This window comes from Lemur catta, chromosome 3 (genome assembly GCF_020740605.2).
Source record: "Lemur catta isolate mLemCat1 chromosome 3, mLemCat1.pri, whole genome shotgun sequence".
NCBI lineage: Eukaryota > Metazoa > Chordata > Mammalia > Primates > Lemuridae > Lemur > Lemur catta.
This window is the reverse complement of record NC_059130.1, coordinates 102,443,678-102,457,629: the sequence shown is the minus strand read 5'-3', so window position 1 is coordinate 102,457,629 and position 13,952 is coordinate 102,443,678. Positions and strand designations below refer to the sequence as shown.

The 13,952-nt window shown below is 48.4% G+C and overlaps 1 protein-coding gene across 1 annotated transcript in view; it reads right to left on the bottom strand.

Annotated features, from left to right (window-relative positions):
* The window catches only part of CSMD2 (CUB and Sushi multiple domains 2), a 572,570-nt gene that overhangs the window by 289,230 nt on the left and 269,388 nt on the right, over positions 1-13,952 (bottom strand). The window contains 1 exon segment of the mRNA XM_045548313.1: positions 6,016-6,128. Within this exon segment, the coding sequence (XP_045404269.1) occupies positions 6,016-6,128 (113 nt within the window).

Below are 13,952 nucleotides of genomic sequence, written 5' to 3'. Positions count from 1 at the left end.
CAGCAGCTTGACTTTGTGGGCACCTGGCCCTGGGCGCCCTTGCCAGGTAGCAACAACCCCGCAATTTTTGCAGAGCCCACAGAGGCCCAGAACCTGGAAACGAGGCTGAGAAGAGTTTGGCAGCTCAGCAGGCCAATGAGAACAGGACAAAAGAGTCACAGCGTGGACCACAGGATGCCTGAGGCACTTCCATTTTTGCCTGAGAATGCAGGTAAGTCACAAGCAAGAATCCAAGACATTCACCTATAAAACAGGCACTTCAGCTGTAACTATAAAAAGCCTCAAGCATCTCAGTAACTGCAAAGTGTTTTCAAACGAGTAAGTTTATTCTGCAGAATAAACTAAGTGCAGGACTTCTAGAAGGCAGAGGAGCCAGTGGTTTTCACCATGGAGTATCTTCCATCTCTTGGGCACCAGGGCTGGCGTGACAAGAAAGGCAGTGAGAGCAACAGCGGGGCCAGGCTGGGATGTGGCTGTTGGGAGGGACAGGTACCAGAAGATGATCACGAGGTCAGAGTGGGAGGCAAAGGGCAGGTGTCTGTGGAGGAGACGGAGGCGCCAGCTCTTTCTCTCACTGTACGTGTTTTACCATAAACAGTGAATCAGGGCGATTAGTGGGGTGTGGGGGTTGAGGGTTCTGCTTCCTGAGCACCCACCATGTGCCAGGTATTTTACCAGGACCTCCTTCCGTTTCCAATAGCCCCATGGGGTTAATAACAGTCCCTCTCTCCAGATGAGGCGGTAATAGTTCATGCCTGGTCTTCCCTGCCAGGGAAGCCCCTCTCCAGTTGTGATTATTGGCCACTGGGTGCACTAAGAAAGGCTCTTCCCACCATCATTCCTTGTAGACTTGGAAAAAAACTCAGGAAAGTAATTAACACCCTGAGAAGGACTGGAAACATTCCCCACCTGGAGGCGGAAGGACTGATTACACCACCTCGATGGGCCTCCCAGAACTGAAAGGAACCTTAAGGATCTCTTAAAGTCCTGTGGTTGCCGAACACTTTAGCTACAGGAACTTCCCATTTTAACAAACTTGTAAGTAAATACCCATTACACAAAATACTGTAGATCAAAGAGAAACTGCTCTGGCTGAAGTGGGAGTGGAAACCTGGAGTCCCACCTGCTCAGCTCCTATCAAACCAGCTGCTGGGAGACCCCCTTGGTCTCCAGGGTACCCACTTTGCAAATCACTCTTTTGGCCCCATCCCCTCATGTTATATACATGGGGAAGGGAATGGTGGTCTCCCATCTCTACCTTCAGTCCAGAGCTTTCTTCCCTGAGCTATAGATCCACAGAACAACTCCTGATACCCCAATACTACCTCAGAATCAATGTGTCCCAAGCAAAATCCATCCCCTGTCTGTCTCTTCCCCAGACCACCTCGGCTAATAGCATCATATATTTTTACCCACTTAAGCTAGAAACCTAAGATTCATCCCTGACTCCTTCACCTTCACGCCCCCCCAAATCTAACTAGTCATGAGTCTGACGTGGTTCACCAGAGATTATCTCTCTGGTCTGTCTCTTCCTGCCCATCTCCACTCCTGCTTAAACTTTGGCCCCTGTCCTCTAATTCCCCAAGACTCTTAACTGTCCTCCCAATTTTGATTCTAAAGCAAAGATCTTCCCAAAATGAAAATGTGACCCTGTCTCCCCTCTTGCTGAAAACTTGGTATCACCTCTTATCTATGACTCATGGGATCAAGCCCAGCTTTACCAAGGCTTTTAGCAACTGGACCCCTACCTCGCCCTCTGGACTCAGGACCCACTGCCCCTCTAGCTGGCAGGCTTGCCTTGAGCTTGGCAAACCGTTTCTGGAAAGGGCCTGGGAGTAAGTATATTAGGCCCATGGGCCACCAATCTCATTTGTAACTGATCAACTGTGTGCTGGTAGAGCTAAATCAGCCACAAAGTGTCAATGAATGAGCAAAGCTGTGTCCCAATAAACCTCTATTTATGGACACTGAAATTTGAATTTCATACAATTTTCATGTGTCATGAAACATTATTCTTCTTTCAATTTTTTTCTTCAACTGTTTAGAAACGTAAAACCCATTCTTTGCTGGAGGGTGGTACCAAAACAAGTTCAGGGCTGGATTTGGCCTGCGACCCCTGCTTTAGACATGTGGTAAATTTGCGGTTCCTTAGATTTAGCAGTTTCACACTTTCCTGCCTTTGCTCTACCTAGAACGTTTCTTCCTATTGTCAACTGGCATATTTTTGAGACCCACATTTAAGTCACTGCCTTTTTTTTTTTTTGGTTTTCCTTAAGTCCTTCCAGCAAAACTAATTGCCCTTTTATCTCCAGCCTTGGAACTCTTAATCAGGCCTCAATTATAGCTCTTATCATGCTGTACAGAGTTATAGATTGATGTCTGTGCCTCTCTTTAGCCTGTTCTTGAGAGCAGAGATGGGCCTAGTGGTGTTCATCTTTCTATGCTGTCACGTAGTAACGTCACACTGAAAATGCTTATTAAATTGAACCCAAGTGCCCACCTTCCAACAGCCTGTTGCAGCAGAGATTGACTAGATCTCAGATCTGATACCCTGTGGTATCAGTTAAAATTGTGTCTGGCCATGGACACCCCTAAATTCTGATTGGACTGAAACGAGAATGGAATGTGCTATGTTGTAAGTTATCTTTTATTTTAAATTTACTTTTTGTTTCCCTAGGAAAAAATATCTGTCAATACAATTAGGGATCTGTAATCATTAGCTCTGAAGCGCCATTCATCACTTGAGTCTCTAATGACATCAAGCTGAGGGTGGGTGGAACCGATCCCGTGTTGGTGATTCTTCCCCGGCCCTTCCAGGTCCATTCCTCAAACTCCTCTGCCCTGCTCTGCGCCTCGGGAGGCTGACCGCTGTGGACAGCTGGAGCGCAAGAGAGAACAGTGGAAATGCCAGTCAGCATCCCAGGGCACAGAGCAGGACAGAGCAGGGCCTCCGTGCCCTTGTGCCCGGCTTCCTGTTGGGTTTGCAGATGGGAAGTGCAGCAGATGGCAGGGAGGGAGTGACAGGCTACTGATTCCATGGCCACCTCTTCCTGCACTGGCTACAGATGCCCTGGCAACAGCTTCCCAGGCCTGCCAAGAGGCCCCTTTTTCATGGCTCCAGCTCTTGCCACCCACTTCCCTGGCCCCTTCATGTGCCTAGGGGTGGTAGAGGCCATCCCGCTGTTTAGTTCTGGGGACCTCACCATCGCTGTTGCAGCACACCTTCTGCCTCCTGCCGAACCCCTGACTGAAATCTATCTCTGCCGCTGTTTTGGACTGTATTTGCAACAGCAAAACCTAGATTGGTCTTAGTGGTTCCAAAGTTTTCATTCCTTCAGAGTAGTGGTTGTCAACTAGCGGTGCTTTTGCACATGAGGGACATTTGGTAATGTCTAGAGACTTTTTGCGTTGTTGTGACTGTGTGTGTGTATGGGGACAATGCTATTGGCTACTGGTCCCTGTATCCCCCTCCTCCTGTACTGCATCTAGCAGTGGGGAGAGGACAAGGACACTGCTGACCATTCTACAATGCCCGGAACAGTCCCCAACAACACGATTATCCAGACTGACTATTATGTCAATAGTGCTGAGGTTGAGAAACCCTGCTTTGTAGAGTCACCAACTGAGTTACTAAATAATCATTGCATATCCTTGCACTATGCACTGCTGGTCTGCAAAACCCTAGAAAATGTAGGTCTCAGAGGAGACTCATTTACTGACACAATCACAGTAATTACACATGCCAGACCCAAATTAACACTGCTGGGGTTCAAATTCTGACTCCAACACACCATGAATGAGACTTCGAGCCAGCTATGGACCCTTTCTGTGGCTGTCTTTCCTCATCTGTAAAATGGGACTAATAATAGAACCTATTTTATACAATTGCTGTTAGGATTGAACGAAGTAAAAAATGCTGAGTGCCTGAAATCTCTAAACACCTCTAAACCTCTAAATCTCTAAACCCTCCTTAAACACTGAAACACCCTAATATACAAAACTCCGTTCTGGGCTGTGCTAAGGGGGCTGGAGAGAGGAGGAGACAGGGTGTGTTTTCAAGACATTGGCAGCTAAAATGGTGTTTTTCAGATTGTCCGATGTTCCCTGCTACACACTTGTGAAATTAATCTAGAGGTTGCAACTAGCATTAAAGCATGTGAAAGAAATTTTCAGGGTACGTCACACTTAGTAAGGGTAAATACCGCTTGGTGACATTTTCCTTTTAGTTCTGTAGATGTACATGTGTACTGGGTTGTGATTAATGTTTTTTCTACGGTGGAGTGAGATTAACAAAACAAAGTTTAAAAGCTACTGGTTAAATAGGAAAGGGAAGATATCCAAAGCACCGTAAGAGGAGGCCTTGTGATTTTGCAGAACTCATAGAAGCCTGTGTATGAGTTTGAGCTTCACCACTCAGGGGCTGTGTGATCTTGGGCTAGTTATACAACCTCTCTGAGCCTCAGCTTCTTCAGCTGAAAAAGATGGGAATAAAAGCACACACATCATTGCATGGTGGGGAGGGGGGCCTGGTGCGCTGTAGGTGTGCAGCCCATGGATGATCTAGAGACTGCCCATTTGGGTTCTTGTTGCCTATGCCTGGCATCAAACCGTAACCAATCACAATGACACACGGGCCCTTAGTAACTTAAAATATTAGAAACACTTAGCACTTATTTAACCAGATACAATTATAATATCCATCTCTGCTTTTCTATTCTGGAAAACACAGTAGGAAGGTTCAGACAGCTGTTCCACTCACACAGAGGCGCAGCCTCAGCAGTGGAAAAATGTCTCCAGGAAAGCTGTCAGGGTGAGGCTTTGTTAAACTAGTCAGACCAAGTTGGCTTCTTGTTTACTTTTTAAATATTTCATATGTGTCCTGCTACCAGGGCTAAGGAAATGAGGCTGTTCATAAAAGGTTCCAATTTTTAAGGTAATGCTTCTTCTTCCAGTTTCCAGCCAGAAAGCTTGGCCCTGGGGGCCTCGTAGAGAGGGCTCCGCTCTGCCCTGAGCCACTTCCAGGGTGGGCTAGCAGACACTTGGGCCCTGACGCCCAGGGCTTCATATCGGGAATTATACTCAATAAGTGTGCAATATAAGTTTGCTGTCGAATCTACTAAAACCAGCATCCATTTGGGAGTGGTAATAGTTACGGACTTGATGAGCATGTTATGAAGCCAACCCTGGGTGTTTATCTCTATAAATTTTGAGTACTTCAAATAAACTCAGTGTTGAAAAGGAATGTTCCATCCGCTGGAATTTTGATCTCCTCTGGCTGCAGAGAGCGCTCCCTTCTGGGTTGACCCATTCCTTTTTATAGGCGGCTCTTGGGGTTAGGAAATTCTTCATTACTGCAGCAGAAATCTGCTTACCTGCAATTTCCACCTGCCATTCCTGGTCTGATCTCTTGCCACTAGACAGCTCTTCGCAGATTTGAGCATCAAAGCTACCACGCTCCCTAAAGTGATTTTGCCTGTGTTTGTAATATACTCGTGTTCTAGACAAAATGAAAGAGAGTGGCAGCGTGGGCTGCTCTCCTACCTCTCGCAGAGCCAGGCTACAGGCTGGTGGTTGAGAGGCTGGGCTCTGTGCTCACAGGGCAGGGGTTCAGATGGCCTTGGGAAATTGGCTTAATATTCCTGAGCCTCAGCTTCCTGGGGCACAAAATGGAGAGGTGACAGTGTTTTCCTCACAAGGTAATGATGAGGACTTAATGAAGTAGTTGTCAATGGCCAGCACCGTGCCTGGCTCTCGGCGGGCACTCGGTGAGTATTAGCTATTAGGAGTAGCCTGGCCTCAGAGGGGTAGCTCAGGCTACACAACCCCAGAAATGTCACTCCCTGGGGCAGATACAGAGACGCACAGTGGCAGGCTTCTGGGCCGCAGGTAGGAACAGACGCCAGAGGCAAGGAGGCCCTGAAGCCACACTGGACCCAGTCTGGGGATGAGATGAGTCCTCCAGGTGCCATCTCTGCCACCCACTGAGGAAGCACGACAGTCCTGAGTCCTGCCTACCTTGGTACTGCGCGCTGAAGCCGCGCTGCCGGTGGTTGCCGTCCGACGTGAAGTGCAGCCGCAGCCAGTTCTTGCTGCTGATGACGGGGGCTGGGAGGCTGGCTCCAGTGAACCTGTGGGGACAGGAAGCAGAAGCAGTCAGGGACCAGAGCTGGGTGGGACAGGGACACGGGCATCCAGGAATCGCCCCACTTCCCTTTCACGCTAGGGCCTCAACCCCAGCCTGGAGCAGGAAGGGAGGGCTGTGTCGCCCCAGCCCATCCGGTAGCTTGGGCCTGAGCAGCCTGAGATGGGTCCTTCAGGGCTGCATCCACCGCCGGGTTTCCCTGAGATGCTGAGACAGGACTGACCCTTCAGGGGACAGGGTAAGCACCTCCTGCTTCCATCTCCTAAGCATTCCACCTTTTTTCTTTTGTCTAGGACTTTGCCTTTTCTGCCTGGAATTTATCCACTCTAACCCTTTCTCCTGCACCATCCATGTCACCTGAGACAACTTTGGGGAGGCTCTCAAATATCACATTCCTGGGAAAGCCTTTCTTACTCTCCTTGGCTTTGACGCCAACAGATCCGGGTTCAGATCCAGCTTTCACCTGTATGACTTTGGACTTGTTACTTAACCTTTTTAAGAATGAGAATAACACCAGACCTAAGAGTTTGTGCGAGTAAATGAGAACCCTCATGGGCAAAGAACCTAGCTCAGTACTGGGCACACATAAGGCTCAACCAATAGCATTTTCATTTCCCTTTCTCTGTGAAAGGGAATTTTATTAAAATGGTAATTCCTTTATCTAGGTGTGTGTCTCCCTAAGATAACTCCTCAAAGGGGGCAATGTAGCCTAGTGGTGAGGAAGCTCAGGCTCTGGAGGGATCAGCTGTATAATCTTAGGAAAATTTCCTAAACCCTCGGTGACCTTATCTATAAAATGGGGATAATAGACCCTTCCCTCAAAGGGTTGCAAGGATTAAATGAGATAATGCACAAAAAGACCTTAGCACTGTCCCTGGCCAGAGCAAGCTCTCGGTAATGGCAACTGTTATTTTCCTCTTTATCTTGGTTCCCAGAACCTAACACAACACTTGGTACAGAGTCGGTATGTCAGGGTTCCAGCCGAAAGCAGGTCATACGAGAATAGTTCCAGGAATTCAATGAATGACTCTTTATAAAGATAAGGGCAAACTATGGTAAGACCACCAGGGAAGAGCAGTGTCCTGGGGCTGGTAACTGGAGGACTCATTGTCACTCCCCATCCTGGAGTGGGGGCAAGAAGGAATAGTTATCCCTAAACAGAGGGCTACATGGGAAAAGCCACCCTATAGGACCCAGATCTTCAGTGGGGCTGTGACCAGTTTGTGAAAATCCCACCAGGAGGGAGTAAGGAATGAATATCCAGAACTCACTCTCCTCTTTCCCCTCCTCCAATCTCCTGTTGATGCTCCTGTTGATCTAGCCCAATTGGAAGCCAGAGGGCGAGGGAGCATACTGATGCAGCCCACAGGTAAGCCTCCCCAGGCACGGAGCAGGGAGGAGAAGGCAAGGGAGGGGAACTGGAGGGCAAACAGAAGGGCTCCGGCACAGTGGGTCTTCATAAATATGCATTAAACAAAAGAACTAACCAAGGAGCTTCACACCCTGAAAAACTGAATTCTTACTATAATGAAAATGCTGACACACACCAAACTCCAGGAATATAACCCATATTGCTATGGTAAGAACTATTATAGAAACCAATTACTGTATTTCACCAGATCCCATTTAAAATAGTTTATTACGGACTGAGTCATTTAAGTTTTCTAAGGAGTCACAAACGTATTGTGGGTTTTTTTTTTCTCCAGGCCAAATTCAATTCTATCTCAATGACAAATCTTGGAGGCCATTTAATAAGGGACACTGAAATAGGGAGAACTTACCTGAATAATTCAGAACCAAAGCCTCCTTATTTCAAAATGGAATGAGGGGAGGGTGCTGAGGTCTCCAGAGCAGGATGAGATTAATGATCCCGATTATATCCAGAACTCAGGGAGACTTCCCCAGCGGAGATCAGGATAGGACCGATTGCTTTAACCTCAGCTTGCACGGCCTGGAGAAGCCCTAGGGGACATCTCCCACCTCCCATTTCTCCCACACCTTTACCCACTCCCAGGAATCCCAGTAATTGTTAATTTCCAAGGCTGAAACGCTCCGGGCCCTGTCCTGCCCATGCATCTTTACTCTGTTCTGCCCCTGCCTCCGTGGGCATAAATGTTGAGCATTTGAGAGTTTTCTTGGCATCTATCAAAGAACTGGGGGCTTCCATGGCAGAATCATCACATCGAACTCTGCTGCTGAGACGGTGTCAGGCCTGGCTCAAAACCCTCCATGAAAAGGGGCAAACCACCCAGACGTGCAACATCACGGACGGGGCTCCAGAGCACTGTGCCGCACCGTCACAGGGTGCGAACTGCGAGTATGCACGGCACGGTTCCACTCCTGCGACACCCTGGAAAAGGCTAATCTTTGGTGAGAGAAAGCAGATGAGTGGTTGCCAGAGCTGGCGGGGGGCGGTGACAGGCAAAGGTTGGAGACTGGCTGGCTGGGAAAGCACACAAGGACACCCTCGGGGGTGATGGAAACACTTTACAGTTTGAATGAGGTGTTGATTATATGGGATGCACACATGTGTCAAAGCTCCAAAGAACTGTACATTTCAAATGGGTAATTTTATTTTGTGTAAATTATGCCATAATAGAGTTAATTAAAAACAAATCAAAACAACACAAACCTTGGCTCCAATCCTCAGACTAAAAGATCTTACTGCGGCCGATGAGGCTTTAACAAAGTGTGTGCGCCTTCACCTCGCCTGCCTCCTTCTCGCCTCACTCTTTAATCCTCGTGCTCCAGCTACATGGGGCTCCTTGCTGTTCGAAACCTGCCAGGCCGGCTCCTGCCTCTCGGCCTTTGCACTTGACATTCCCTCTGCCTGCTATGCTGGCTCTGCTCTCAGACCTCCACCTGGCTCAGCCTCTCACTGAGCCTTTGATCAAATGTCATCTTCTCCAGGAAGCCCTCCTGGTGTCACTCCTGCCTGCCTTTTCACCCTGAGAGTGCACATGCATGCATACACATGCACTCACACATGCACACTGTTCTCCAGCCAAACAGAAGAGCTTGCGTGTACTGGAACACACGCTGCTCTGTTGTGCGTCCCTGCCTTTGCACTGGCTCTCTTTATGCCCTTTCCTGTTGCACCACCTGGCTGCACAGAGAGGTAAAGGAACTTGCTCACAGTCACACAGCTATCAAGCGAAATTCAAACCCAGACCATCCCTTTCAGAGCCCATGTGCTCAGCCACCGCATTGTACTAACATACACATGTAAGCGTGAAGGCGGGCAGTGGAACAGTCTAGGCTGAGTTCTATTCTGTTCCTGTCCTGCCCCTCTCTCCTCCCCCCAGGATCCTCTTTAATTTTGCTCCCTCTTAGAATCATAATTAAAGGAGAGAAACACAAAGAGAGATTCTCCCCTTCAAACCTTTCTGTCCACATTATCTTCACCATGGGGGGCCTGGGGAATTCCAAGTTCGCCCAGAAAATTGCTATTGCAGTGCAACATAAAATGTATTTAAGCAATTACACTCAATTTTTTTTTCTTTTTGGTAAATTGACTTCTGTTAAATGGGGCTTCATTAATGGAATCTGGCTTGGGGAGAATAAAGTAAAAAAATCACTCCCTTTAATGCATGTAGTTGATTATAGAAAAAGTGGCTTTGAGTTCCTCTGCAGAAAGCTCTGAGCCCTTCTCATGGTAATAGGACAGCTCGGAGCAGGCTTGGTGGACACTATTTCTTCTTAAGGAGCTTCTCATGCACTCATGATGTTGGGGAGCCGGGCGACACCCCCTGCAAGATGACAACAGTGACTGCAAGGAATTGCTGCCTAATTGTAAGCTGAGGGGGAGGAGCGTTGGGGATGTTGGTTTAAATCCCAGCATCCTGAAAACTGACATCTTCAGGAGAATATTCATTCATGTACTCACCAAGCACATACTGTGTACAAGGCACAGTGCTTGCCAATGGAGGCCACTCCCACTGTGGTTCCCTAGATATAGGATGTCCCTGCAAAGCCTGTAATCTCTAAGATTCAGCTGCAATGTCCCCTTCTCTGTGCAGCCTCCACTCAGTAGCATCTGGCTTCTGTGTTCCCAGAGCACCTCCTGTGGGCATTATCTATTAACTATGCTCTGTGTACAGCCAGGGTCTGATTCAGGGTTGAATCATTTCTGCATCCCAGTACCAAGCATGAACCATCCCTCCATCCCCAAGGCTGGCTTAGGAGAATGTGAAATATAGGAGGTGTTCACCACTTTATCCCTACTCCCAAGCCCTCTTTCCTTCCCACCTGCCATCTGTTTGCCTCCCAGAGGGATGGAGAGGACACCACGATGCAACCAGGGAAACCCTTCTGGAAAGATCTTGGGCAGTGGTGGCCAAATGGCCCTAAGGCCCTTGTTGGAGGCTGATTTCTGCTCCCCCCAACCTAAGCTACCTCTCATCCCTTATTGACTCAGCCTTGACACCCAACCTCATCACAGATGCTTTTTATAATCAATTTTCCTTTCGCCAAATTCCTAAGACTTTTGGTATGTCAAGATAAATCCTTTTCCCAGATAATGCCATGATGTTACACATTTTCCAGGAACTGGTTGAATGCTGGGGATGAATGCAAGTTGAGCCACTGGTCTCCCAGTCTCCTGCCTTATATTTGACAAGAGCCCTGTTGGGCTCCCAAGACTTGCTTTCCCAGCAGTGCCAGCCCACCCCAGTTGTGCAGGCAGCTCTGAGAGGCCTGAGCCAACTCCTGGCCACCTACTGTGTGTTTGGGGTTGGTTACTATGTTCTGAACAAACCAAAGCTCCCCTAAATCATGGCTGCTCCTTAGTGTACCTTCCCCTCTAATCCTCACCACCCTCCCAGGCAGCATCCTCAACCCCCCTCTCCTTTGCCCCATGGCCAACTGGGGCTCCCTTGCGACCTCATCATTTTTCACCTGGACCACAGAGACAGCCTTCTGGTCTGCTCTCTGCCTCCACTCCATCTTCCCCACTCGGTGGGGAGATTGGATCAAGTCCCTTCCTTGCTTGAAAACCCAGTAGTGAAGGGTGAACTCACTGGCTCCTGAATTAAGTCCAAACTTTATAATATTATTTTCTCTCCAATGACACCTACTTTGAGCTCCAGCTACACAGAGTGGCTTGTACATCCTGGAACAAGCAAGTACTTTCATGTCTCCATGCCTTTGCATATGCTGTTCCCTCTGCCCAGAGCGCCCTTTCATGCTGCCACACCTGACTGCTTGGGGAAGCACTGACCCTGTAAACCTGATTAAATGTTTCCTTTCCTCCACCTCTCCATCCTCTCTGTCCCCTTCTGTTGCCTTTGCACCACAGGCAAGCCCCTGCCCTTGTCTTGGGCATACCAAACTGGAATCATCTTTTGATTTGACCATCTCTCCAACTAGGAGGCCAGCTCCATGAGAGCTTGGATAGAATCTCCTTTGTCTCAGAATCTCCAGCAACACAGCACAGTGCACGGCACACCAAGCAAATCAATCCCGTAGAACAGGGGCTGGCAAACTATGGCTTCCTGCCTGTTTTTGTAAATAAAGTTTTACCAGATCACAACTATGCCCATTCATTCACTTACATGCCGTCTCTGGCTGCTTCCAAGTCACAACAGCAGAGTCGAGGAGTTGTGCCAGAGCCTATGGCCTGCAAAGCCAAAATTAATTATTTTCTGTCTCTTCACAGAAAAAAGTTTGCTGACCCTTATCACAGAAGCTTCATAGATGATGTAGTTGGCTGGTAAATTAAAATTTAATTTCTAAACAGGGAATTGTGAAAGGACATCTGTGCAGCTTAAACATTGCATTATAATGTAAGATACTTAAATGTACACTTATTTGTGAATTGGTTTAACGCAGGACCAAGTACTTTCCTTTGACCATGGGTTTGTTCCTTACATCCTTTACCTTATGTAAACCACAGCTGTAATGCATCATTCACCATTTCCAATTTTGCTACAGATTATCCAGCCAACAAGTATTTATCAAACACCTATTATGTGCCAGGCATTGTGCTAGGCACTGGGGGTACTGCATCCCATGCCTCCAGCCCCAAGTCACTTACCCAGTGGGGTGCAGGTGTCTCACTCACTCACACCTAATATTTATCAAGCAATTCTTCGTAGAGACTTTCCTTCATGGACTCATTCCAAAGCATTCAATTTAGCTTCCATAGGTGCAACTATATTTCCTATCACACTCATATTTCATCAGTTTATATGATGTTTAATTTCAATCACATAATTACAATAACAACTATCACTGGCACTGAGAGAGTTGACAACAAACCCAACCGAATCTCAGAAACTGCAAGACTCAGCTGGTGGGGGCAGAGGTGCACAGGCACTGAGGGTGGGGATGGAGATGGCAGACGGCCAGGTGGCAGCAGGTGCTCAGGGTGCCATGGGCACCAGTTAGGGAGATGTACTGAGGCCATATGAGTGCCAGGTAATCCAAGGAGCTGCTTTGGTGGAGGTGGGTTGAGACTGCTTTTATTATATATGCTTTATGATTGAACAAATAAAGGAATAAACAGCAGTCGCTAGCTTTCAATAGTGGGATATCTAATTATATTCTCTCTGCTCTCAGGAGAGTGGAAATCAGCTGATCTTAAAATCTTAGATTTGAGAAGAACTTCAGAGGTCTTCAAGGTGTAAATCCTAGCCATGTATAAATCCCAACCACAGCATTCTCAACAAATGGGCAGTTTTCAAAACGATTTGTTTGGAATGTTTCCAACAATCAAGAACTCACCTCCTTGCCAAATTCTCCCTGCCAATCTTGATCCATCCCACTCTTTTCACAGTTACTTCTTACTCACCCTGCAGGTGTATCAGCTCTGGCTCCAGGAAACCTTGGCTGCGGAGTCTGGTCTGCTTCTCCCGCGTGCCCTCGGGGCTGCCTGCACTTTCTCTACCACACTTCTTGTCTCACCACGCATTGCTCGGGCATCTGCCTCACCCACTGAACTGTGAGTCTCCTGAAGACAGGAGCTGTTTCTTTCTCATTCACTGTTCTTTCCTCAGTACCTTGCAGAGTGCCTGACACAAGGCAATGGCTCGGTGAGTACTACTCCTCGGAAGAAGGGATGATTGGCTGACTGAATGAATGAATGAGACCCTGCTGGTGAAAGCAGAGGCACGTGCGGGGAAAAGCAGAGGAAGAGGCAGCAAGCAGATGAGGCAGGGGACAGTGAAGCCAGATGCTGGCTTCATCGGGGTTTTCCAGGGCACTGCCCACTCCTGCCAGGAGGACATGCTTCCCCACCCCTGGTCCCTTAGCCTTGGCTGTGTCCCCTTCACTTAGCAGCTGCTGGTACCTTCCTGGGGGACTCTTCTCATGCTGACCTATCCCCCAGGTAGCAACAGTGGGGTCTGATAATCAGTATGGGCAAATGTTCCTTCTTCCCCAGAAGCAACTCAATAAACTCAACAAATTATCAGAGCTATTTCCTGCTCAACTAATTGTTAGCTCCAGGGAACCCACAGAAACCATGTCAGGTAAACGTTTTTCCTCCAGATGCCTGACTCCCTGGAGGACTCGTGTCTGTGCCCGGGAGTGCGGAGGGACAGGGCTCCTGGCCGTGTTTGCTGTTGGGATGAGCGCTCCGTCACCGATAACCTGGGTCTTGCACGTTGGGGGTGGCACATTGAGGAGGTCTGGGGTGTGGCCTGGGGTGTCAGTTTCCTCCCTTCCTTGCTCAGCCGCTCAGCTGGCAGGGCTGATGGGTGAGGGGTTTCCTGCCTTCCATGGAGACGATGTGCCCATGAGGCTGAAGTGATGGAACAGGGCTGGGTCCGAAGATGGGAAGTGGTGCCAGGTGCCGCACTCCGGGCAGGGG